We start from the raw sequence: 25262 nt of genomic DNA on the forward strand, positions 1-25262 counted from the left end.
AAATTTGTTTTTGGACCAATCAGCTGTGCAGTTCTTTGCATTCATCGGTGATTCTGCTTGCACTTCGCCTCTAATCCCTGCGCTCTAAAATAATCTTTTCTCCTTCCTGTTCACAGGACTAAAAGCCTAAATATGCTTGCTACTGTTACTTTATCACTGCTCCTAGCTTATATCTTTTCTGCTTTAGAATATAACAGCTCACCATCTTTCTGCCATTACCACTGCTGTTTTATTTCCTTTTATCCTGGTATTAAAAAGGACCATTAATTCTTATTGCAATATTCCCAGGGAAGGCCTCCTTCCAAATTGGATTTTGTAATTACCAAAGGAAAATGGGATCTTTTTTTTTTTTTTTTTTTTTTTTTTTACCCTGCTCCACTAATCCAGCCTCTCCGACGAGCTGTTATTGCTTACATTTGTGACTGGAGGCTGATTTGTGGGCCAGGGCTAACTGACAACTGACTGACGCTCTCTTTAAAATCGGTGGCTTGTAGCTAAGGAAACCCTGCCTGTAACCGGGTACAGCAAACGACTTCTGCGACGGAGGTTCTGCCTTCCACTGCTTCCACTCTGGGTGCTGTGGGAAACCTGGCTCTTCTGCTCCCCCCTCCCGTTGTCCCCCTCCTCTCTTCCCCAGTCTCATCTTTCCACTAAAACCTCTGTTTTCGCACTTGGGAAGGTTGCCAATTAGGGAGAGAAAAAGTCTGCGTTGTCTTGTCTTGTCGAGACAAAATGGATCCTTAATGCACTTTAAAAAAAAAAAAAAGATAACATGGCCTTACCAGAACTATTGCTTTTTGGTGGGGTAAGAGCATGTGTCAGGGGCTATGGATTTTTAAATAGCATTGACGGATTTATTGGGAACTGTTGCAATAGGTTTTGTGTGTAAATGCCTATCCCAGCCACGCTGAGGTGGATTTAGAATTAGTGTGGTATTGGTGCTGGGAAGTTCTGCATATATGACTGTATGGATTGTTTTAGATGGCTAAAATCACATTTATATATATATAATATATTTTTTTAAAAAAAAAAGCAAATAGTTGCTTTGATGTTTGAGCAGGCTTCCTGTATTCCAGGTCTACCTACTGCACAAATAAGGCAAGCTAACAAATCAAGTGACCGCAGGTTTGGCAGAGCAAAACCTGCAGCAGTGCCTGTTGCAGATGTGCCAGAGGAACGGCTCGTAGGTCTGCCACAGCAGAAGAGCACTGAGCCCAGAGTAGACCCCTGTTCGGTAGCGGAACCCGGATCTGTTGCTGGAGCATCCCCTCGCACTAGGGTTTCACATAAAAAGGCAACCGAGCAGCCGTCCGGTGTGCTGCCAGAGCTTGTGGAGAGCTGCAGAGATGCACCCAGGGAGAGCTGGGATTTGGAAGGTTCTCTGGCTGTTGTGAAGAAAAAGAAAAAGAAACCCAAACAAAAGAGAAACCAGCCGCCAAGAGCAACGGAGTTCTGGGATGAAAATTCAGCAGCCTCGAGAGCTCCGAAAAATTCTCCAGTTGGTGGTGAGTTGCAAAAACCAGATGTTGGCCCCGTAATGCCCGCCGAAGCTCACAAAGAGCAGTTGGTTGCCTCAGGAAACAGAGCTTCAGATGTGCCAAAGGATGCTAAAATAATAACTGGAAGTCCCATCCTGGCTGATGAAAATGCCTTCTCAGTGCCGGCACCAGGACAGCAGGTCCAGAAAACCAGCGTGCCGTTTGAGTCACCAAAAAATAGAGACTTCATCCCAAAAGAAGACGTGAGAGATGACGGCTGGATGTCGAGCTCCAAAGGGAAGAGAAAACAGGTTCCCCTGAAGCAGGGAGGCGAGACCAAGCCGGGGGAACCTGTTACAGCAGAGGTGCCAACCAAGCCCATGGAAAGAAATGTTCCTGGTAAAAATGAAAAGAGGGAGTCTGACGAGGCAGGATGTGCTGGCCTGCAGGCGTCTCTTTCAGAAGCGATCAGTGTAAGCAAAGTAGAAACTCCTTTAGAGGTCAAGCCTTCAGAAACTCTCCTTTCTGACAAGGATAAGGAAGCTCAGTGCGTATCTCCCCAGCAGAAAACACCCAGGGACACTGCCCCCCGTGAGCTTCAGCCTTCCAGTGGGTCACTGGAAGAAGCAGCGAAGAAAGGAGGTAGTTGTGAAAAAAGCAAAGGGGTTGAAAACGAATCCTTCAGAGAGCCTCCTGCAGGGGCTGTGGCCCCATCGAACCAACGTCCTGACAAGCCAACGGCAGCTGAAGAAACCAAGCCGGTGTCCCCCGATAAGTGCATGGCAGTCGACTTAAGTGCTTCAGAGGGATTATCAAAGACCCCAGCAGATGCTACTAAAATGCCTGGTACACCGTTAGCTGTACAAAAACCCGAGGCAGTTATTTCTCTGCAAAACAGGAAGGCTGACAGTTTTCCAGAGCAGCCGTTTCTTCCAGCAGCTCAGCCTGCTGCAGCCAAACACCCTGCTTGTGCTGAAGCAGCAGACGGAGCTAGAGTGGCAGATTCCCCTGATAAAAACAAAGGGGACGGGTTTATGGCATTAGAGCAGCAGACTGGAAAAGATCTCGGTATTGCTCATGGGATGGACAGACCTAAAAAAAAGCGTGGTGAAGGGAAAGTCAAAAAAATCAAAAGTTCCTCTGAGCAGGTAGCTGTTTCGGAGGATGTAGGCAAACCTGCTGATGGGGTGAAGGCAGATGAGACCATGAAAGAAGCAACTTTCTCTGATAGCTGCAGGGAGGCTGGTTTTCCTACAAGAGGCCACCCGTCAGCAAATGCACATACTTACCCTGCAAAACCAGCAGAGAAGCCAAAAAAAAGAGGTAGCGATGGGAAAAGTAAAAAAGGTGAACGAGGTTTTTTCCAGCAGCCTTTTCTTGAGAGTAAGATGGAGCTTGGTAGTCTTCCTGCCACAGCTGATAAAACAGGGGAAGTAGGTGATAAAGGTGGAGAGAGAGGCTGTAGTGCTGGGTCTTCTCAGGAGAATTTATTGGATTTAAATAAAATACAGAGGCCCGTTGAACTAACAACAGAGGGACCTAAAGAAAGTGTTGGGAAAAGTGAAGTGGCTGCTGTGGTTGCTTTAGACCAACCATTCTTTCTGGAGGGTAGGAGAGAGGAGACAAAGCATCTTGCTGTGGCTGACCTGATCAGCCCAAGACAGGAGGTAAACGTGATGGCTAAAGGCAAAGAGGCTGGACTTGCTTCTCCAGGTGAATTCGTTGTGCCAGATTCTGATGCAGTGTTGGTGGCAGACAAACCTAGGAAGAGGAGTAGTGATGGGAAAAGGAAAAAAAGCGAAAAAAGTTCTTCTGGGCAGTCAGCTGGCCTGGACACCAGGGTGGAAGCAACCAATGTTCCAAGCAAAGAGAAGGTGGCTGGAAAAACAAAGGAAATGACCTTTGATAAAGATAAGGCACCTGATTTGGAAAGAGAGGTTTTGCTGGAGAACCTGACAGGAGTAGCCAAAGAGGCGTTGGAAAAGCCTGAAACAGAGGGTGGTGATAGGAAAAGTTCCTCTAACCAGCCAGTTCTTGCAGGTCATAAAACAGAGACAGCAGAGCCAGAGACAGCCAGCACTAAAGAGACTTGGCCCGGTACTGAAGGTAAGGAAATAGATGTTAAAACAGCTGAGCCTCTGCCAGAGCACAGGGCAGATGCAGCTACAGAATGCGGTCCTGTCAGGGACCTGGTGACAGACAAGCCAAAGAAAAAAGGTAGAGATACGAAAGGCAAAAAGGCTGAAGTTAGTCCTGAGCAGTCTGCCGCAGCGGGTCCAGGTAACATCCCTGCAGTAGTCAAAGAGGTGGGAAATGCTAAACCAGCTCAGTCTCCTGCTAAAGACAAAGAGAATAATTTCACTGCTTTAGTGAGCCTGCTGGATGACCCCTCTGATACAAGCAAAGCACAAGCTCCTGCTGCACCTCAGGAGCCAGAAAAATTGAGCACAAATAACAAAGAGATATGCAAAAAAGTGGAGGCTAGCTTGGAGCAGCCGTTGCTTCTGGAGCCCAAAGCAGGTGCAGAGATGTTTCCTCTTCATGACAAGGAGACATCTGCCAAATCTGAAGCAGAAAGTCCCGCTCCTTGTAGCACTGGGGTCGGACTTCCTATTCTAGAGCACCCAGCAGCAGCAGATCACAGGTCAGCCACAGCTACTGATAGACCTAAAAAGAGAGGTAGCGATGGAAGAAGTAAAAAGTCTAAAAATGCCCCTGAGCAGCTTGCTTTTCCAGAGAGAAAAATGAACAAGAGCGAAGCGCTGCCTCCCATGGGACCTGAGATGGAATATGGAATGGAAGAAATGGATTTTGTAGATGAAAACAGAAATATTAAAGGTTTTCCCATCAGCCCGCAAATGCTTTGGGATAATAAAGGAAACTACTCTGAATCCTTTGCTCAGGCTGCAGTAAGGGGCCCTGATGACACTGGCAATGTTTCAGAGAGGGGTACAGGAGCTAAGGAGCTTCCTTCTCCTGAGGTGACAGCAGAGAAGAGCAGCAAAGAGCCTGGACCTAGTGCTCAGGAGGGGGTCCAGAACCTGAAAGCTCCTGAGCAACCAGCCAATTTGAGACATGAAGAGCCTGGAAAAGAGGTTTCAAAGAAAGAGAATGATAAAACTGAAGGGACTGCTTCCCAGGGTGGTGTTGAGGCAGGTAAAGCACTTCCTCTGGATCCTTCAGTTAAAGAGGACATTAAATCTAAAGAGGATGAAGTTTGCCTTTCTCCTGTGGCAAAGGCTGATGATAAAGAAGTAAAAACCACTGATACAAAGCAAATCACTGACAGCACTTCCTCTGACCTTCCTCAGAAGGTGGCAGATGCAAAACACAGACCAGCTCCCCTAGGTGCCAAAGGGACAGAGAAACTAGAAGAAACTGTCTCTTTTGGAGAGAAGGACACGGCGATACCAGAGAGCAAGGCAGATGCAGCCACATCGCAGGTGGTGGAAGCACTGGTGGAGAAGAAAGCCGAAGAGGTTGGGTTGGATGGAGGCAGGAATAGTGAGCAGGGCTCAGTGACGTGCCTGGGCAGTTTAGACAAGAAAGCAGCTGAAGCAGAGGCAGCTGGTGTAAATCTAGCAGCTGCCCAAACAACCCAAGTCAGTCCTGAAGGTAACAACGAAGCTCATCCTCACCCAGCAGAAGAGGATGCTGCTCACCTGAAGGATGGCCCAGCATCAAAGTCTGGGGAAGATAAAGACGCAATTAAAGAAAAGGAAGAGGAGTCTGAACAAAAAGCTGGAAAGGAGGCAAAGAAAGAGAGAGTTAAAGCAACAGGACAGCTAAAAAGCTACATGAGACCCACAAAGTCAAGAGGGGTGCCGACTCTGCCAGCCAGGTCTGCTGCTCAAGACCAGGAGAGACAAAGGCAGCTGAGAGCCACTGGTATGAGCCGGCAGAGGCAAGAAAAAGGTGTGTGTTTGTGGTTGGAGCTAGCAGCAGTAATCCAGGCAGCTTGCGTGCAAGACCTTGCTGTTTGTCAGTGCGTTGGCATGAATACGTAATCGTTAATCCTATGTGGCACAAGCGAGTGTGGCATGACTGGGTTTTTGGCTGATCTTAAAAGGCTGTTAGTTCTGCTTGCCTGTCTCACAGTGCTAATTCCCAAACTCCGACGGATTGACAGTTTGGTTTACGTTCCAGAACTTGATTATTTGTTCTATTCATTCAGAGGTGATTTTACATACATACGGTACATAGCTTTTTGAAAGTAAACTTGCACTTTTTGGTGTTAAGTTACATTCGCTTCTTGTCATCAGAGACAGAGAGGCATTCATCCGACACGCAGCAGTGAATCATCGCGGTCACTAACTAGCATTGTGTGCTGCTGGAGGGCAGGGATTTGGGTGTTCCTGTGGTAGGAAATCTTCTCGACTGCTGCTGTGTCGAGCCTGTAATGCTACAAGAGGCTACTGCAACCAGCCACTGTTCCTCCTGCAGTCGCTCAGTGACTTTATCTTGCCATACCTCAAACTGTTAAGTCTGTAAAGCATGCTTCCTCCTAGAATAATAATCTTTATGAAAGCAAAGTGTAGCAGAACACGAGCTGGACTGACAGGCTGTAAGGCTCTCTGCTGAGCCTGTGGAGGTGCTGGTAAGCAGCCGGGGCTCTTCACTTGGGCTGTTGACCAGGGGACAGCCCCGCGTTCTCACAGGATTTCGTTCTAATTTCGTAGAACGAAAGGAAATTCATAGGACCTCTAAAATTAGAGCCTTTACACATCATCTCTATCCTTACTATAAAACCCTCGTCCTTCTGCTCAGTCCAAGCCTTCCTCATGAAGAACCGGGGCTGCCCTGAGGGCCGTCGCCGAGACGGGCTGGGGCGCCCCGACTTTCTGCCTCGTCATCGGGCAGGAAAGTTTGTTCCTGTTCCTGCGGAGTTCCTCGCTGCCAGTTTGCATGATGCAGCCACTAACTTAACAAACATAGAGCTCAAGTGCGCCTTAACATGCTGGTCAGGTTTTTGAGAGGTTTTGTAATTTTAATGAGTGTTGCATAACCTGAAGTAGTTCTATTTTGGTGAAAGTGGTGTTCTCTGCATGAACTTGTGCCTGCAGAAGTGATGTTCTTTGGTGCATGATGATACGGAGTGAGGGGAAAGCTAAAGACAGCATCATCTTTGAAAAATTAAAAAATAAAAATCTTTAGGCTTTCCATCATCTGCCAGAAGTCTTAACTTTCCTTTGCTTACTGCTGGATTTAAGGGGGTGGTATTCTAGTAGGAGATCCGTGCAAACAAAGAAAAGCTCCTCCTGAATATCTCACAGGTAAATATTCAAGAAAATTGTGGAATTAGTAAAGTAAAATGTGTAATTAGGTGAAGGATTCCTAGTTCAGAGCCAGCTGTATAACCCATCAGTGAACTGGGGGCACACTCCCCATCTGTAAGCAGGCCCGGCCTAAATTTGCGCAGCACTTGTCAACCTTCACTAACTGTCATCCTCTCAGAACTTCACAGATCCACGGTTGGATTTTTTTGTTATTTCTTAGAGAAGAAGGCCTGAAAGGCCGAGCCTGTTTAGGAAATGCTGATCGAGGCACTCCTTGCCCCAGCCCAGTGTGGTGCCGGGCAGGGCCCAGCCGGCCGCTGGCAGCCCCAGTGAGTGCGGCACCAGGCCTCTGGGCTGCTTGACCACCATGTACGTTACCAGGGCCTCTCTCCTTGCAGCCAGTTCCCAGCTCGTAGCTGTTTGGTGAGCCACAGAAAGCCAGCAAAACGTGAGCTGGGTCCCTAAGGTGAGTGCAGCCACTGTGCGAGTGCCTTAGGCTGCACCCGAGGGCAAGGCAGGAAACCCACGTGCTGCTTCAACGCTGGTCAGGAACAGAAATCGGTGAAGGGAAGGTGTTGAGATCTAAAAACATGTACGTGTGTGCTTCTTTACTAGGTAGAGCAGCAGCAGAGAGAGCTAGGAGATCATACTATAATCCAAATTTTCACAAAGTTGGTGGGGCCGAGGGCTGTGCTTACCTTCTCCCTTCTGCCTCATTCTCTCTGCCTCATTCTCCTGCTAAGGTAGCAATAAACTGTTCAAAGGTTTTCTCTCCTTACCTACCACCAGAACTTGGCCACCAGTTTGTCTCTGTGTCTCAGGGGGCGATGCGAAGCTTATACTTTGCAGCACAGAATAGAGAGTCACAGAACAGAATATCCCGAGTTGGAATATCCGCACACATGAGCTATTTTTTTCGCCCTGGTGGGCAGTCAGCGATGTCTTATAAGAATAATGCATGGAGTTATTTTGGATAATCTGCTGCTGAAGTTTAGAAACTGCAGTCTCTTTAGCCAGGCACCCGTGTCTTACACTGTCTGTTCTGGAATAACAGGATGGCTTTCCTGAGTGCATCAGCTCCTGTATGAACGGCTAAAATAGGTACGGGCTTTGTGGTACAGCTCCCTTGGGAGTCATGGCAACAGTGATGCTGCAGATTTCTCTCGCTGGCGGAAGTTGTGTGCGTCGTGTAGAAACTCTGCCTGCAAACTTCTGTAATTCTGTTTTCTAATTTTGACTGCGGTTTAAAGTTAAGAGCCATCAGATGCAGAGCTCTTCGTGCAATTTGAATTTCATCCTTTGTGCATCTTTCGGCTTTATTTTGGTTTCTCATTTTCGTTGTTGCCGATGTAAGAACTTCCTTGGATTCTTCTGGAAAACTGTTTTATATCCCTGAATGTTAGGAGGAGGCAGCTGAGATGATAACCAAAACGTATTAGACGTTATCAGCCTTTAAAATGCGACTGAGCCTTTATGCCACTTCTTGTTTGGGATTGAAACTAAAATTGGAAATCATGCATCAAAAGCAGGGTCCTAAAATCAGTGCTTCCAAGCAGGAGCCCTGGCTGACGCAGGACTGGAGATGTGATGTTGAGGAATAGCAAACAGAATAAATGATGGAAGGTTTTCTTTCATCCAGTGTTGAGCCGTATGCTTCAGATTTACTGCCCTCATCCCTCTACTCCTCAAGCTGTATTTCAGCATTGAGACATTAAAAATATATTTCCTCCAGCCTGTCCTTAAAGAAAAGTCTATTTAAAAGAAAAAAAGGAAAAAAAAAAAAAGAAAAACAAACAAACAGCACATTAATTTGTTTCAGTGGTTTGGATCTTGTATCTTCTTATGGTTTGTGATTTGTTTAAGCTCTTTGGGAAGGGGCCATCTTCATGAGCCTGCTGCTGCAGTGCATACTGCCGGGAGGTTGGCTGCTCGCAGAGTAACGAGCTCACTGCAGAATTGCCTGGTGGCCTGGACAGCTACGTTTCGGGGTCATCCTCCCAGACGTGGCTTGGAGGGGCCTGTCCAGGTGGTCATCTGCTGCTGAGTTGCCCCCTTTCCTCAAAAACTTCCATCGCGATTGTCTCGCCGCCTCCTGCGGGCATCCTTCCAGCCCCCGTGCCTTCAGCGGAGCCGATGACAAGCTGTCTGTGCAGCAGTCACCAGTGCTCTCCATTGGCACCATCTCGGTGTGTAACACAGGACGTATTTCTCAGTTTGACAGCTCTAAATCCCTTGTGTGCAAATAGGATACATTTAACGGCAAGAAACGCCGTCCCTGCTTAATTACAGCGTTCGCTTTTCTTTTCCAGCCGTGATGAAGCCCTTCCTCTGTTTTCTTTCCCTGGCTGGTTTGCATTATGCTGTTGTTATTATAATGTTAAAGCAGTTCAGCATTTCCACAGCCACCCTTCATTCGTACAGTGTCTGTAGTTCTCCTGTGGGAGCCCACGCTGTAATTGGGTTTGTCTGATACGAGCTAATGATATAGGGGAACTTGAAGGGCTGTGGACTGTATGGATTTGTAGCCGAAATCAAAATTACAAAAGTGTTTAGGACAAGTGCTTCCTAATAATGGAGTGGTATTTTCATAATGCCTTTTGGAATGGTCAGCATAACATCATGTTGCGTTAATTAGACTGCTCATTATCCTAGGTAGGTATATGAGAAGGTGAAACACAAACGATGGCACCAGACAGTTCTCATCTCAGTACTAAAGGTGTTCATGAAGCAAGAGAAATCTGCTTTTATCTGCTTTTCCTCCAAAAAGCAGTTGTGTGCTTGCATTTGGTTCTGCTTCAGCAGAAGGTTTCAGTGAGGTATCGGTTCAATCTTAATTAAAAGGTAAATAAAGAAGACATTTTGCAGACCTGTAGCTTGCAGCTGCTGGGTTTTAGAGGCCTCTTTGTCTTACGTTGAATACATCAAACATGTTCATGGTGAGGAATGCTCAGACCAGCTGTAACTGCATGCGTCCATCTCTTCCTGCGTGGCGTTGGGCCGTGGCTGTGCTGCTGTCACTGGGCAGTCTCATTCGGGAGCTCACCCGCAGGCTTTGGCCATCGCCTTAGGGCTTGGTTCTTCCTCTTTGAGTTCCTGCTCACTCCTCACGCTCTGAAGTTCAAGAAAAGCTGGGGACAAAACAGAACCACGGCTCTTTGTGAGTTCTGCCAGCTCGAGAATATTGAACACATTTCCTTAGGGAGGCTGCTCGTCTTTTGGGGATACCTGAATTGGAAATCTCATCCTTCTTGGCTTACACTGCCAGTTCGTTGCTCATGTATTGTGACTTTGCTTCGCCTGTTTGCAGTTTCTGCTATCAAATACTCGTACGATAACCCAATGCTGGTAATATCTGAAGTGGTTTTGGAGTGATTCCAACTCAAGTTCTGGTTTTGGCTGATTATCAGGATTTTTAATATATTATCTGTAAATGCTGAAGTGAATTGCAGTTGGACTAGATGATCTTTGAAGACGATCTTCGAGTATTCTGTTCAATTCTAAATGGGGTTTGATCCGCAAACAGCCTGACCTGTACAACGTGAGCCTGCGTTTCGTCACCCTCCGCACCGTTCAGATGCCAAGCCTGTAGTTCCAAGTCACAACGGCCAGAATCCTAAATATTCTGGCTCACCTTGTCATCCTTTTGATGGGCTTCTTCCAGACCATGAGAATAAGCGAGGTGCATGGGTTCAGCGGGTGATGGCACACCTTGGGCTCCAGACATCGCCGCTGGTTTTGCACCCTTGCGAACGAGCTGATGTGAACTGCGGCGTTGTGCTCTGGGCTTTTATGGCCAGAGCATATCCGTGATGGCTCTGGTCGGCCTGATCACCGACCGTTATTGGTAATAGCACTTAATTAGAGAGCACATTAGCTGGAGACACTGGCAAGGAGTAGCTCATCCTGGAAAGTGATGTTGCCTTAGAAACCAGTGCAAAGGACTGCACAGAAACGATTGTGTTAGATTAGGGGGAAAAAAAAAAAAAAAAAAAGGCAGCAAAGGCATTAGGAGGGATAAGTAATAGCTCTGGGAGTGAAGCAAAAATAGAAACGCCGGGCTGATTCATCTGCTGAGCTGGAAGCTTGCAGATCGGGTACGAAGCCCTGACGCGCCGACGTAGTGATCTCAGCGCCCGCGCGGGGCCGGGGGCTCCTCGCAGCCACTGCAGCACGCGGTGCCTCGTGCCCAGGGACGTCCTCACACCCAGGGGCATGCACAGGTGACAAAATATCCATGCAGCATGGATAAATGACTGTGGGCGTTGAATATTCGTACTGAAACGTGCGCTGTATGTGCTCAGCTGCCTTGGCCAGCTTGTCTCAGATGTACCTTTAAGAATGGCCAGGAGATAATGATGATATGAGGGTTTGAGGAGGTAAAATATAACGTCCCCGTGTGAAATCCGCTGCTGTCTCACCACTGGGGGGTTGAGAGAAGCTCCAGGCACTGGGCACTCCGTGCCCAGCTCTGCACCGGGGTCTCACTCACGAGGGCTCGCAGCCACGTCACAGAATGAAAGGTGCTGGGGAGCCGAGCGGGCTGTGAAACCCCAGATGTGATGTCTGAAGCATATTCAGTCCTCCCCAAAGTTGGACTATGGGGAAAAGCAATGGTGGGGCTTCCTTTCGGAAAGTCTCTACTTCACCCTTCTGACCCGACTGCTCTTTAGCAAGGGCTCTTCCTCACCCGAGTCATTTTTTTCCTTAAATCTGTCCAAGCCCTCCTGTTTTCTGGCCATCCACTCATCCTTTCCTGCTCGTCTTTCGTTGCCTAATGCCGCTTCTCCTATCATTTGTAAGAAAAATTAAGCTCTGTAAGACTTTAAAGGAAGATCTGGGACCAAAACTCCAGGATCGGGGCTGCCGGCGGCATGTTGCCTGTGTTGGCAAACTTGGTCTTGCTGAAAGCTGAGCGCTTGAAAAGAACGTAGCTTCGGGGCAGAAGGGTAAGAAATGTCAAGAAATAATGCACTTGGGAGAAAGTAGTGGCTGGAGGCCTGGGACTGGATGTCTGGAGACAACGTGCTGTGGGCAGGATGAAGCTGCTGAAAGGCTCTCAGCGCATGAACTCTAAATTACCTCCATTAATGTCCTGAGAAAATAAATATTAGATGACTTCAGAGGTTTTCATAGCTGAGCACTCTGCTGCTCCTGACTATCGCAGGTATTGAACATGGATCAGTTCGTCTGTTTAAAACCCATTAGAACATAAAGTAGCAGTGGTGGTGGTTGGTGGCTGTATTTTGGGGATGTCATGAGTCAGGCTTTTCTTGCCAGTGATAGGAAATCTCTTCTGCATCTCTGGGCTCAGAAGTACCAACCCCTAAATCGATGTGGGTTTCCTGGTCTCTTCTCTAAATGGTAAATGTTTGATTTAAAAAAAAAAAGGAACCAAGCAAAAGCCTGCTGGCTGGGCTGAGGTAGCTTTCCAGCCTTGCCCTCACCACTGCTGCGGTGCCTTAAGTGGTCTGCAGTGGCCCCAGAGCTGCTGTTAAAATCTAGTTTTGGAATTGCCTGAGCAATAAAGGATTAACAGCAATTACACGGGATCGGATGACTTCGGGGTCTTGCATCTTTGGGGACCAGTCTATAAACACATACAGGGCGAGCAAGTGCTCGCAAACCTGAGTCCCACACCAGCTAGGAGAGCAAATGCAAGCCTTGCACGAAGGTCCCATTTTCCACTAGGCAAGATACCCATGAATATTTTAAAGTAAAAAAAAAAAAAAATCACACTGTTGAGGCCTTTTGAGAAGTGAAGCTTGTGGGTGGAAGTATTCTGGTTAATTAGAGGGTGTCGTGAAAGATTCATATAACTTACAGTTCCTTAGTCATTGTTTTTAAATATAGCAGCGTCTTAAACCCAGAGCTTAAATACAAGTAGATAAATGTGTGGATTGTAACATTTCTCAGCAGCAGGTTAAATTCAGGGGGCGTACTCTAGCTTGCTGTCTCTGGGTGTAAAAATACATCTATGCTCAGTGAAGCTGTAACAGGGAGTCCTACTGCTTGAACTGTAAGGATAACATTTTCTCCTGGGCTGGAGTTTATTGACGTCTGTAATGGTGAGTGTCTGTAAAGCAGTGTTACTGGCCCGGGGGGAGAAAATTTGCCTTCGTCAAGGATTAATCGGTACCAGGCACTTAAGAAAAAAAGACAACTCTGCAGTTTGATACTAATGCAGTCGTAGCAATCCAGAGACCAGGGGCGGAGTGGCTGGAAGCGACCTTTAACACTCGCAGCAGGCTCCCGGTTTGATCAGGGAATTGATATTGAAATCAGGAATCGCCGTTAAAAAGCCTTGCCGAGGACGCTGCTTGTAGAGGCTTTGTGGGATGCCCAAATGCACCTGGTGTGTGCTGAGACTGGTTTTGAAGCAGTGACGTGAAATGTGAAATGCTAGGTGTAAATCACATGCTGCAGAAAAAAAGGCAGTTCAAAAATATCGCCAGGTATGTTTGCTTTTCCTTTTTATTTTATAAAGAAAATAAATAAAAAATCAGGTTTGTGGTATTAAAAACTACAAAACCTCTTCTAGCTGAGATTTGATCCCTTTCGGCTTTGTCCACTTGCTCATATGAGTGATGGGATTTCTGGTTTGCGAATCACTAACCCCTTGCTGCAGCAGTACTTGTCACTGGTGGCTCCTAACGAAGGTATTAAAATTCACTGAACACAAAAGCCCCCCTGCTCTGAGAGATCCTCCTGCAGCAGGGCGTTTGGGGCTGGCTGGGCTTGTTTCGAGGTTTTGTTCTGGTTTTAGGGGAGGAAAACGCTGACCTTAGTTCCTCGGTATTCTTGCGTGGCTCATCGGCAGGAATTAAGGCTTGTAAAGGCATCGATCATAATACAGGCTGACGGGGGAAAGGGCGACGGCAGGATTTCCAGGAGTGTCTGGCTGCCGAGGAGACGCTGCTCCCAGAAACGCCACCTCACCGAGCGCACCGAAGCCCCGCTAGCATCTCTCCGGCGACCACCGTTCCTGCTACAAAACCGCCTTTCTCTACGGCCCTACAAAAAGCCGACAGCTGCTGCTTTTCCCTCCGGTGCGTCGCTCGAACTAGTGGCTGCCTTGGGTAAATGAAGGAGCTCGGGAGGGGTGGGGAGGAGGGAGCTGTGCCGCGAGCGGGGGCACGGCGTGGCGTGGCGTCACAGGCGGCAGCGCCGGCTCGCTCGGCTCCGCGGCAGCCTCACAGCTCCGGGAGGAGGCGAAGGCATCGGAGATGTCTCTCTCCAACAAGCAGCCCGCACCGCTCTCCGAATACAGCCAGCTGTGCAAAAGCAAGAACCCGGAGAGCTTCTCGGAAGCCTTCCACTGCATGGAGTCCCCGAAAGACTTCGGCAAAACCGAATTCGAGTGGCAGAGGACTGAGGGGAAGCTTAACGAGATTGGCTTGAATGTAAACTCAGGGGGACCGATTAAGGACGGGCTCGTTAAGAACGCCGGTTTCACGGACGAGGACAAGCTCTGCTTCTTTGAAGGCAAACTAGACAAAGAGCTAAAAATAGCTCAGAAAGACAAAAGAGAAATTGAGGTGCAAGGGAAAAAATACCAGGCAGCTGCAGGTCACCTTGAGAGCTGGTCTCTGATTTCGGAAACGTTTCCTTCTGCAGAGGGGAACTTCGCAAACCCTAAAACCACAGATTTTCATTCGGGGCAGGCAGGAGCTGAAAAATCCTGCTCTGGGCTGGGTAAAAATGAAGCCATCACCGATCAGGAGAAGGCAGCCGGGAAGGCTGGAATGGAGACCAAGTGCCAGCCAGAGCCAAACCTGCCCAATCTGTCCGTGTCGGAGAGCGAGCCCAGCAAATACACGAAGGAACAGGAGGAGATCAGTGTCTGGAATCCTAATTTCCACCCCATCCTGCCTGACAGTTCAGGGTCTAAGGAAGCAGCCGGGAAAAAAGATGGAGCCCCCAGCTATTGTGTAATTGGGGTGGTTAACGACAACTACGTGCAGAGTGGATTTTCTTCCCCCTTACCTGCGTCGAAGCCAGAACCCCCGACTACGACCGTGGAGCTCGCCCAAGACGACTCCAAAAGTAGTGACTTTAATAACGCCACCGAAATGGAGGAAGAGATGGAGGACAAGCTGAGCTGTGCAGACGACGGCAATTTTCTGAACAGGGCTGCCCACCAAAGGAAGGCAATGAGGCGTGCGATGTCCGAGTGCTCCCACTTGTCCGTGCCCCTAACCCTTAACCTGGCTGACAAATACCCCGAGCCGGTGCTTAGGGAAGACGTCGCCACCGGTTTGCTCTCTCCTAACAGCAGCCTGAGCCAGTGCTCCAGCCCCACGGCCAGGAAGCCGGCCGCCCCGATGAAGAGGTCGATGACTGTGTCAGAAGAGCAAGCGGGCACGGAGCAGAGCCGCGCGGGGCTGCCCAGCCTGGTGGTGGTGAAGGAGCCCCAGCCCCTGCCGGCCGAGGAGCCGGCTGCCAAGAAGAGAGAGGAGAGGGGCAGCGGCAGCAACTCGGCCAGGAAGGAGCTGGGCAGCCCGGGTTTGTATCACAGCAAACTGGAGCAAATCCCTGAAATCAGCGGCCAGGACAAAGGGAGGGAGGAGGCGGCGGCGAAGGGGGAGAAGAGGAACGGCCCCGATGGGGCCGCCGGCTCCGACTCTCCCAAAAGCAAATGCGCCGAGATGGAAGGCAGCAAAACTGCTCCGCCGGAGAGAAAAGAAATCGAGGTCAGCGATGTGCAGAGCTCTCCGTCTCCCAAGCAAGGAGATTCACCACGTGATGGTATGTTGCTAATTTTTACCTCCCTTGGGAGCAGGCAGCCAGCAGCTAGGAAGCAGCTGAGTGACTTCTCGGGCTGCGGACAGAGGGTGGGTGCCCGGCACACCTGGTGGGGCTGACACAGTTCGGGTTCCGGTAGTTAGAACAAAGGACGTGTTTCTGGGTGGACAAAAAGGGAGGAAAAAAATCAAAAATGAAATAAAGAACGATTGCCTGGCTGGTTCCACGGCAGCTGTTTTGGCAGCGGCCCCGAATTGCTTCCCGGGCTCCTAAAATAGATGCTGAAGCCTGTGGCATCCGCACGGTGAGAGGTCTCCGTTCTGCACCCTCTTGCCACTCCCTCCCGCGTGCATCGGGGCCGTATTGTTAGGAGCGAGGGCGTTAGCCAAGTTAAAACCTCTCACGGCTTCTCCCCCGGAGATCTGAGCATTGTCCTTTTTTTTTTGGTTAAGCTTTTACACCCTTCGGTGTTGGTTGGAGCTGAGCAGTACCCGGGTGGAATGATGTCTGGAGTTAAGCTCTCCCGAAGCACTTCGGTGCCGAGATGCAAAATGCAATTCCCTGTTCCTGATCGCATCCTGCCCTCCCCTGGGGCCTCAGTGGCATTATCAGATTGTTTTATTTGTGGTGGTCTGCTGCCTGGCGGTGCTGTGGCGAGCGAGGGCCGTCTTCCCAGATGTAGAATTCCTGAAAAGAGAAGTTATTTGCTTTTCTCCAGCCTGGAACAATCTGTCCCCCAAAAAACCAGCATGCCTGCTTTTTGCCCAGGTTTGGGGTGCGAGGAGGGTCGGCGTGCTTTGTCTTTGTTGCCTGAGCTTTCACGGGGAGATGAAAGAAAACGTGTCGGGGAATAAAGACAAAAGACACGCAGGAGGATTCCTGCGTCCGACCACTTCGTGTGCAGTCGGCCGGTGAGCTCGGCCCGGGGAGGTGGTGGCACCTGGGGTGTGGGGGTGACAACCTGATGGACCTAGGGACGTGCTGCCCGGGTCCAGCTCCGAAACGCTTGGTTTGGGGGTGTTGAGCTCTGCACGGCAGTGAGCAGAGAGGCTGCCAGCGCTGTGCTAGCTGCGGGCTCAGATGCCGGTCTCCTGCTTCAGCGGCGTGTTGGTGACACCCAATGGTCGGCCCCGGACGCGTGGCAGCCTGGGAGATGCTCTGACGATGTTTTGCTTCCAGCTATCAGTAGTCATGTTCGATGCAGTCATGTTCTGTCTGTCACAGCTTTCACTTCTCTCCAATAATTTCTTTAAGGTGCTCCAATTTCCAGGGCTCATGCTTGGGCCTGCCTCCAGAGCTGTCGGCAGCGCAGAGCTCCCCGCTCCGGCATGCCGCCACGGCTTATCCTCAGCCCCCTTGGTTATCTCGGGGCTGCTTTGCCCCTCACGGTCTGCTTGGTGCGCAGACTTTGAGTCGCTCTGGCAGCCGTGAGATGCAGCAGTGTCAGGTTTGGTGGCAGCGCGTCGCGGATCGCAGACATCAATCCTCCAGAGCCTGAGCGGAGACGTCTAGAGCAGGCTGCCCAGAGCCCCATCCAGCCTGGCCTTGAATGCCTCCAGGGCTGGAGCATCCACAACCTCCCTGAGCAACCTGTGCACCCTCCAAGTGAAAAACTTTCTCCTAATTTCCAACCTAAATCACCCGTCTTAATTTAAAACCGTTCCCCCGTGTCCTATCACCACCAACGCACGCAAGCAGGCGTTCCCCCTCCTGTCTATACGCTCCCGTGCACTTGTGCTGCACACCTTCCACGTTTTAGGGGATTTCTGCGGTGTTGGGCTTTGCTGGCATCTGCTCCGTGACCCAAGGGTGTTTGCAGCGAGGCCTTTAAGCATTTGGGTTGGAAATTTTGCACTCTTGCGATCTGTGTTATAATAAAAGCTTATTTACAGCCCTTAAAACCACAGGTCTCGCTGTGAGCTGGTCTGGTAACAGCTGAATTAGCAGGCAGCACGAAGGTTTTCCTAGGTAAGGGGGTGGGAGTTGTATGTAACTGCTTTTTTTTAGCCCCTTCTCCAAAATTCACAGGTAGGAATTGGTCGTGTTTGCTTTGTTTTGTTGCCTGTGCTGCCTTGGTAAGAAACAGCCTGGATTTATTTGCTGCTGGAAGGAAACACAGCAGCAGAAGCAATAAATGTTTGCTTTGCTTTGTATGTCTGCAGCTTAGAAGGAATTTTCGGAATGCAAAGGGAAACAGACAGAAATTCCTTGGATGTTTCCGAGAGGCTTCACACTTCGCGATGAGCTTCGGCTTCCTCTCCTCTGCTAATAAGCCAGGCAAGCAGCCAGGCTGTACATGTACATGTAGAACCGATGATAAATCTGCCCTTTGCATTTCATTCACGGCTCAATTACCCGTTCGTATCCCCAGCAGCCTCCTTGCTTTGGTCTCGATATTCCCCTTGCAAGTCTCCTCCCAGCCACGAGGCAGTGTGTCCAAAATGGCCAACGGATCTGCGCGATGGGTTTTCCTTCTCTCTCTTCCGTCTGTTCAGCCTGAACTTACATTCAGGGGGAACAACTTGCATCATTTGAACCTCTTTTCATCCTCAAATTTCCTGAAAGAATCGCCCAAGCAGATGTGATAACTCGAGTGGCATTTCTCAGAACTGCTGCCCAAAGCAGCTTTCCTCGGCCCTATACAGCTAGGTTTCTTCTGGGTTTTGTTGTTGTTTTGCTAAACCTCTGCCACTCCTGGTTTTAGGGTGACCTAGAACTGTACATACAATATTTTTTATGGGTAGTTGGGTAGTAGGATGACAGCACACCTAGTTAAAAGGCTGTCAGGAAGGAATACCCGTTCGAGTCTCGCGTACCCACGGCAGGTAGTTGAAGCGAGAGACCACGGCTGCGGGTTTGAACTGATCAGAGCTGAATTGTGGAGCTTGTTCTGCTCCCTTGTTCCATCAGCAATCACTGCAGATTCTTCCCCAAACAAGAGGCCGCATTGTTTCCTGCACTAACAATAGATTCGATTCACGTCGGCGTCGTGTTTTTCTTGTGTGATTTCTTGCACATACCTAAAATGTCAGCTCCGATGGTCTCACAGAAACGACGTGGTTCCCCACTGCCTTTGCCTTCTGCCTGTTCTCTTTTTTTTTTTGATTCTTCTCCAAGTTCACATACTTTTCACTCTGAAATATCAGCGATTCCAGGCACCGTTGGACCAAATTCAGCTGAGATCATCGCCTCTCTGATACTCGGTAGCCCGATACATGCATCGGGAAAATTGTCCTGGTTTCCTGACCCCTTCTCCATCGATCTGTAAGCAAGGTGTGCAACCCGACATCATTTCTCAGTCTCCCGTGGTGTTTTGCAGCAGCACACTTTGTTGGGTCGTGGTCGAGGTAAATGTAGACCCTAAGACTGGAGTCACTGTGGGGTGAGGGTGGGAAGCCCGTCGCCCCACCTTAAATAGATTAAAGTTCATTATGGGATTAGGAAAAATCAGCCCAAGCACCTTGTAATGAATTACTGATACTCGTTCCCGTGATGTTACTGGGGTGGATGGTGGCTTGCTGACAAGGTTCCTTGCCAGATGAAATCAGGCTTCTAACGAGAAAAGAAACAAAGGGCTGCAGGCTGCAGGGGAGGGAGGTGCAGGAGTGTGACATGGGACTGGCTGCATCACCGGTGATATCTTATCTGTGTGCTCGGCTCAGAGACGGGATCCTGCTTGAAATCCTTTTGCACTTGGAGCAGGGGGATTGCAGTTGCACGTTTATGGTACCTGAAGGGATGCCCGGGATCCCCTGTCCCAGGCATGCCCAAACCTTGGTCGTCACTTTGAAGCGCTCTCAGACTTCTCCAACATCTGGAGCAGTCTCAGGGACAGACAGGAATACAAGTTCCAGCTTTTTTCATGTCCAGCATCAATTTTTTAGCACAGCATTACAGTCAGAATGTGTGTGAGTTACTCTAAATGAACACCTGATTGCAGTGTTTGATTTAGGACTTCTGTGATATAGGATACTCTGATTTAGGACTTCCCTTCCCAGGTCAAAAATAGCCTCAATAAATCAACCTGGGCGTATAAGATGCAGGCCAGGAGAACATCTGGCCTGTTCCTCGATTCCTGATAATCAGCCAAAACCCACAAGTTGCTGGAGTTGCATTCTGTGCCAAAGAAAACGCTTACCTGTCCTGTATCTGGGTCAAGCAGGAGACATTTTGTGTAGCTTTCTCTGGAGAGGGGACAGCAGATAGGGCTGTATTTCTGCATAAACTGAGACTTCGTATCTTTGTAGATAGTTTTATCTTAAGAACCTCGGACAGAAAGGCTTTAACTGGGTGAGTTTTGCGATGAAGCAGCTCCTGCTGGAGGAGGATGGGTGAACAAGAAGCCGTGCCTCTGCAGCATCTGGGCAGAGGCAGTGCTGAGCGTGGTCTGGTTTTGTTTCCAAGGTTGTTTACGCTGAAGAGGGAGAGTAAAGATGGTCATTGCCTTATTGCTTAATCTATTTCTCTTAATGGATTTTCTGCTGATGACTCTAATCCTTACGAGAATTACGGGGCTGGTGCAGTGAATGATGTTTTAGTTCGGCTTAGCCTGCCCAATCTCCCTTGCTGGGGATATGGAGGATGAGCGTGTGGCCTCATTCACCGCCGTGTTTGAATGCAGCTGCAAATCCACGGCCAGCTCCAAGCCTGCACTGCTGCTCTTGGGCTTTTGCTTAGCACAGCAGCAGAAAACGGGAGTGCTCACTGCTGGCATTTGAAGATCCACTAAAATCACATTACAGTGGGGTCTTTGCCTGTTCCTTTCGACGTGGAGAATGAATTTTGGGGAATGCCAGTTCTTGAGTGAGCTGTGGCATGGCACACGAGAGACACACGCCCGTGGGTTTTGCTCTGTGCGAGGTCCATCATCCATAAAATCATGCAGTTGCGTGGTGCAACTTTAAAAAGATGCTCCCGTGTTTCTCTAAGTACTTTTCCCTGATTTTACTTTTTCAGGGAAGGAAACGCGAAGTGTAAAGCTTTAGCATCCAATTAATTTATTTTTTTCACATACCCTAACAGCTTTTGGGACAAATCTGCTCCAGCTACACTGCTCGTGAAGGGCCCTGAAAGGCCGGAGGTCTGTGTGTGTGTTCCCCTTGTGTTCCCGCTCGGCATCACGTAGCACGAGCTGGAACCCTCACGGGTTTGTTCCTGCACTGGCTGAGGAGGAGCAATAATGCTGCTGTTGTGGGGATTTTGTAATACGTGGATGTCATAAGGATGCTTTTGTGTGGCTTTCCTTCGGCAGATGAAATTGTGGGAGTTCAGAAAGGAAAGGAGATCAAACTAGGGAAACAATTGCATCAGTTTCTTGATGCTTTACACCTTTCTGTTCTGAATACAACGTGTAAATCTGCCTCAAAAAGGTTGTAGTCGACTTAAAAAGGTGATAAACAAAGGCATCACGCTAGAGAAATTCACACGGAGAGCGGCTGAATTACTTAACTTTCAAGCCTGGAAGAGAGAGGACTTGGAGAAGGGATGGGTATGATGTTGCCTATGAATGACACAAATTGTATCGTGAATGACAGAAACTGTGAACAGGAAAAGTCTGTTTGGTTTTTCCGGGGTAAGAATGTGGCTCGTCAAATGCCAGGAACAGCAGGCGCTACCGGGGGTGCTCGGGACACCACCGAGCCACGTCCTGAGCAATCTGGTGCAGTTTGAGCCTGTTTCGAGTCGGGAATTGGGCTGAATGACCTCCAGACATCCCTCCCAACCTGTCATTCTAATATTAAATGATTACTTTGCCTAAAAAGCTGTTGGAGAAGCTCATGGAAAACTTAGAGCCATCCCCTCCAGATCGGGTAGTCCCTAGATTGTGAGTCACAGGCTGCTGAGAGGGATTTATTTTGGAGAACGGGGGATTTTTTTTTTCTTTTCCTTATGGTTAGGAAAACTATATATGGCTACTCTATTCATAAACAGCTCCTGGTTTCAAGGAGACATATGATTAACTGCGTATGGTGTGGGCATCCTCCTCTACAATGCCGTAACAGTCATTCAGATCGGAGCAGGGCTCCGGAGGTCTCTGATTTAACCCCAGACTCAAGATCACGTCTAAGTAGGTCACGTAGCTCCAGGGCCACATCTGTCCCTTGCAAGGTCTGCAAGTCTCCAGCGATGGAGAGCACGCAGTGCTTTTGGGCCTCTGCTTGAGCTCCCTCGTGTTGAAAAACCTTTTCCTTGCTCTGGGAAGCTGCCGGCCGCGAGCAGCCCGACCCGACGGGACCTGGAGGTGATGCTGAGCTCTCACAAGAGGTGTAATTGCCTTCTGAGTGACGAGCCAAGGTTAAAAACCTGAAGCATTGCCCGAGCTGTCCGTATGTGCAGTTGGCACCTGGGCCAGCTGGAAGGAGCGGGGCGCCTTGTCCTGCCTTCCTGCACCACGCTCTGCTGTTCCACCAGCTGAGCATCACCCACGCTGTCATTTCCCACTGCCCAGCTCTTCTCTTTTCAGATTGCGATGACTTTTGCCACCATTTGGTGCTGCTTTTGAGGAAAATCCCCCATTAGCATCCAAAAAACTCCATCAAGATCCCCAGGAGCTGTGGGTGCCCCATCCCTGGCAGTGCCCAAGGCCAGGCTGGATGGGGCTGGGGGCTTTGAGGTCCCACACGGACCCATCTGTGGCTCTGTGATTCAATTTCCTAACCTGTTTTCTAAGGAGAGGAAGACTCCTGGAAGGAGAGCTAACCACAGGAGGAGCTGCACATCAGGAGCTTGTGACTTGGTGTTCTGTAGGTGCGGTAGCACGGGCTGGGGCTGAATGACTAAGTGTGAGAGACGCTCGGGGGCTCCATCAGAAGATGTTCTCCTGAGCTGTATATAAGCAACCATAGAACAGTCTGTTTAAAAATTAAAATTGAGCCTTGGAGGACAGTTTTGGTCTTAAAACGATGGCAAAGTAGCTGCTCTCCGGTCTGTTCTTTGGTGGGGAAAAAGATGTCTTAAACACATCAGTCCTTTGACCGCTTTGTGTAAACCTCCTCCTTCGTGCTCTTCATGGCTTGCCCTGACAGTGTGAGACAAGTTATCTCTTTGTCATTTTCCTGACCTAAAGGAACAGCATCTCCCTTTTTATAGCAAGGCCCCAAAGCCTGTATTTCCAAGCATCATCCTTTGGCACAGAGCATCCTCATTTTACAGCCCCTGAGAAGTCGCTGCTCCGTATTTGCTGGGACTCTTGCTCCCGCTGACTTCACTTTTATCTGAGCACCACGTTGCCTTTGCTGGGTCCTTCACCCAGTAACGGCAAATACGTGGTCTCTGGTGACAAACCCATTCAAAAACATGTTTTTTAATGTATTGCTGGCCCCGGCGTCCCCAGTGGAGCTTCAGCCTCTGGGATGGGGTGAGCTGTCTGCGACTGCAGTGTGGGAAGGCGTTCAGTGGATTGTCAGACTGCTGAATTTGGGGAGATTTTTAATAAGAGAGGGCACTTCTCCGTCTGTCAAACCCCTCCTGGAGCAGGTGAGAGTGAAACCTTGTCAAGGGAAATACTGCCAGTGTCTGTGACGTGCAGGATAGCTGTCGTTAGCTTTTCTCTCAGAGCCTGTTTTGTCCAGCACCTCCCAGAGGCTCCATCACCCGCTCCATACACACAAGTCCCGAAGCCCCGTGGGGTCAGCAGGCTGCCGGGGGGTCCCTGCACCCCGCAGCACCACGGCCGGCCCCGGGGGCCTCTGAAGGACACCCGATATCACTGCAGAGGAAACATCTTATCGGGTTTGCTCGCTCATAATTGATGTCTGCAAAACCTCCCTGGGCAGCCTGTCCCAGCGCTCCGTCACCCTCACCATGAGGAATTTCTTTCGCGTGTTAGTGCAGAACTTCCTGGGATCCATTTTGTGGCCATTGCCCCTTGTCCTGTCCCCACAAACCACTGAAAAGAGGTTGGCCAAATCCCTCTGTCTCCCACCCCTCAGGTATTTATAGACATTGATGAGATCCCCTCTCAGTCTTCTCTTCTCCAGGCTGCACAGCCCCAGCTCTCTCAGCCTTTCCTCCCAGGGAAGATGCTCCAGGCCCCGTACCATCCTTGTGGCCCTCCGCTGGACTCCTTCCAAGAGATCCCCGTCTTTTTTGTACCAGGGAGCCCAGAACTGGACCCAGTTCTGGAAACTGGACACGTTTCTCCCTCAAGCCCCTTCCTCCTGCCCCTGGCACAGCGGTCGCTGTCCCAGCTCGGAGCAAGATGTCCTCGAAATACCTCTCCGAGGTCTGTTGCCGTGCTTGGGGGAACAGGCAGGCTGAAAAGTCTCTTAAATAATTCTTGCAGACTAATGAGCAAATGTGATTAAGGTTTGGCAGCTTTTCCCGACGCGTCCTGCAGCTAGCACATCTTCCCAGGCCATTCTCCGCTCTGTGTGGGAGCGAGCACCTCGTAATCACCCGGGGAGCTCACGGGGCCATGGCTTGCATCGAGGCAGCAAAGAACCGACCCCTCTGAAGTCCCCTGGGGCTGTGCACAGGCCCCCCAGGCTTCAGAAGGGAGCTGCGTAGCATCCTGCAGCCCTCCGAGGCAGCAAGCTTCCCCCTGCAGTCCTGGCATCCATCAGCATTACCCACATTTATATGTTCCCATTAAAAAGAACAATTTTGTTCCTCTTACAGACCCTCTGCCCACTCAGGTCAGTTCCTTTGTGTGTCCAGTGAGGTTGTACCTCCAAAAACCCTGTGTTGGACAAGGTAGTGTGAAATACCATGAATTTCATCTTCTCATTCGATCACAAGCGAGGAAGCTGCCGAGTTTAAATCCTGAAGCTGCGCTCAGGGTTTCCAAGAAGCGGCTTGAGGCTTCCTGAGCCGGCACATCGCTGGGGCTGCGAGGCGCGAGAGGTTTAGTGGTGCTGCTGATTTCGCCTCCACCACCGTCATCAAATAATAACAGGCAGTACTTGAGAGGTGATTTCCAATCAATGGCAGGTGACCTCGTGTCTTTGTATTTGGGACAAGCAGGATTCCAAAATGAAGCTCCCCAAAATCAAATCTCCAGGCACGGGGGGCACGGAAGCACTGAATGGCCAGAAAGGAGGTGGCTGCTCAGCAGCAGGATCTGCCCACGCCAGTCGCTCTTTCTGGCATGGCTGTAGGTAAAATTGACGAGTTAAATGAGGGAGAGCATAAAGGTTTATTGAAATTAGGTGGAGAAGAGCAGTAGAGAGGAGCCGATATAGATTAGCTACCAAAAAAAAGGACTTTCTAGATGAACATGAGTGCCCCTTAATAATTTTGCATTAAAGCTAGCAGCCAGCCTGGACATTTTAGTGCTTGTTTTTTTTATAACTCTTTTTTTGTATGCAAAAGGCATGCAGCACAGTGCTGCAAAACATTCAAGGTGACTTGGGAACCATGACTAGGAAGAGGTTAATGCAATATGAGGGGAAAAAAAGCTGCTAAACTTGTCCCGAGTCAGAAAAAATAAATAAATCAACAAGAGCAAAACCTCTGTGCTGCTGAGCATCGCCCAGGCAGGAGGAGGGCCCGGTTTTATTCTGGTTGTTTCAACAATGGAGTTCGTAGCAGGGCTGAACTGTGCTTTGAGGCTGTCCCTTCAAGGCTGACAAGCGAGAAAATGTGAGATAGAAACAGCAATTTTCCAAGGATGCTCAAAACAACCTGATACTGTTGGAGTCGCTGCACCATTGTCTGGCGAGCCCTCATCATGCGCCGCGGCACAACAATCTGCTGCCTTGTTCGAGACAGAAACACCCAACACTGGCTTTGTTTTGCTGCCCCGATGACAAGGGGAAAAGGAAGA

The 25262-nt window shown here is 49.5% G+C and overlaps 1 protein-coding gene across 8 annotated transcripts in view; it reads left to right on the forward strand.

Moving 5' to 3' along the window:
* Positions 1-25262, forward strand: part of MAP4 (microtubule associated protein 4) — a 142006-nt gene that overhangs the window by 93114 nt on the left and 23630 nt on the right. For 7 of the 8 annotated variants that reach the window (XM_084282253.1, XM_084282255.1, XM_084282258.1 and 4 more), the window contains one exon: positions 1077-5393. The exons of the other annotated variant lie outside the window; for it this stretch is intronic. In XM_084282253.1, coding sequence (XP_084138379.1) covers positions 1077-5393 — 4317 coding nt within the window. The remainder of the gene's footprint in view (positions 1-1076; positions 5394-25262) is intronic. 8 annotated transcript variants of the gene reach the window in all.

Source organism: Netta rufina, assembly GCF_964035555.1.
Source record: "Netta rufina genome assembly, chromosome: 2".
Classification (NCBI taxonomy): domain Eukaryota; kingdom Metazoa; phylum Chordata; class Aves; order Anseriformes; family Anatidae; genus Netta; species Netta rufina.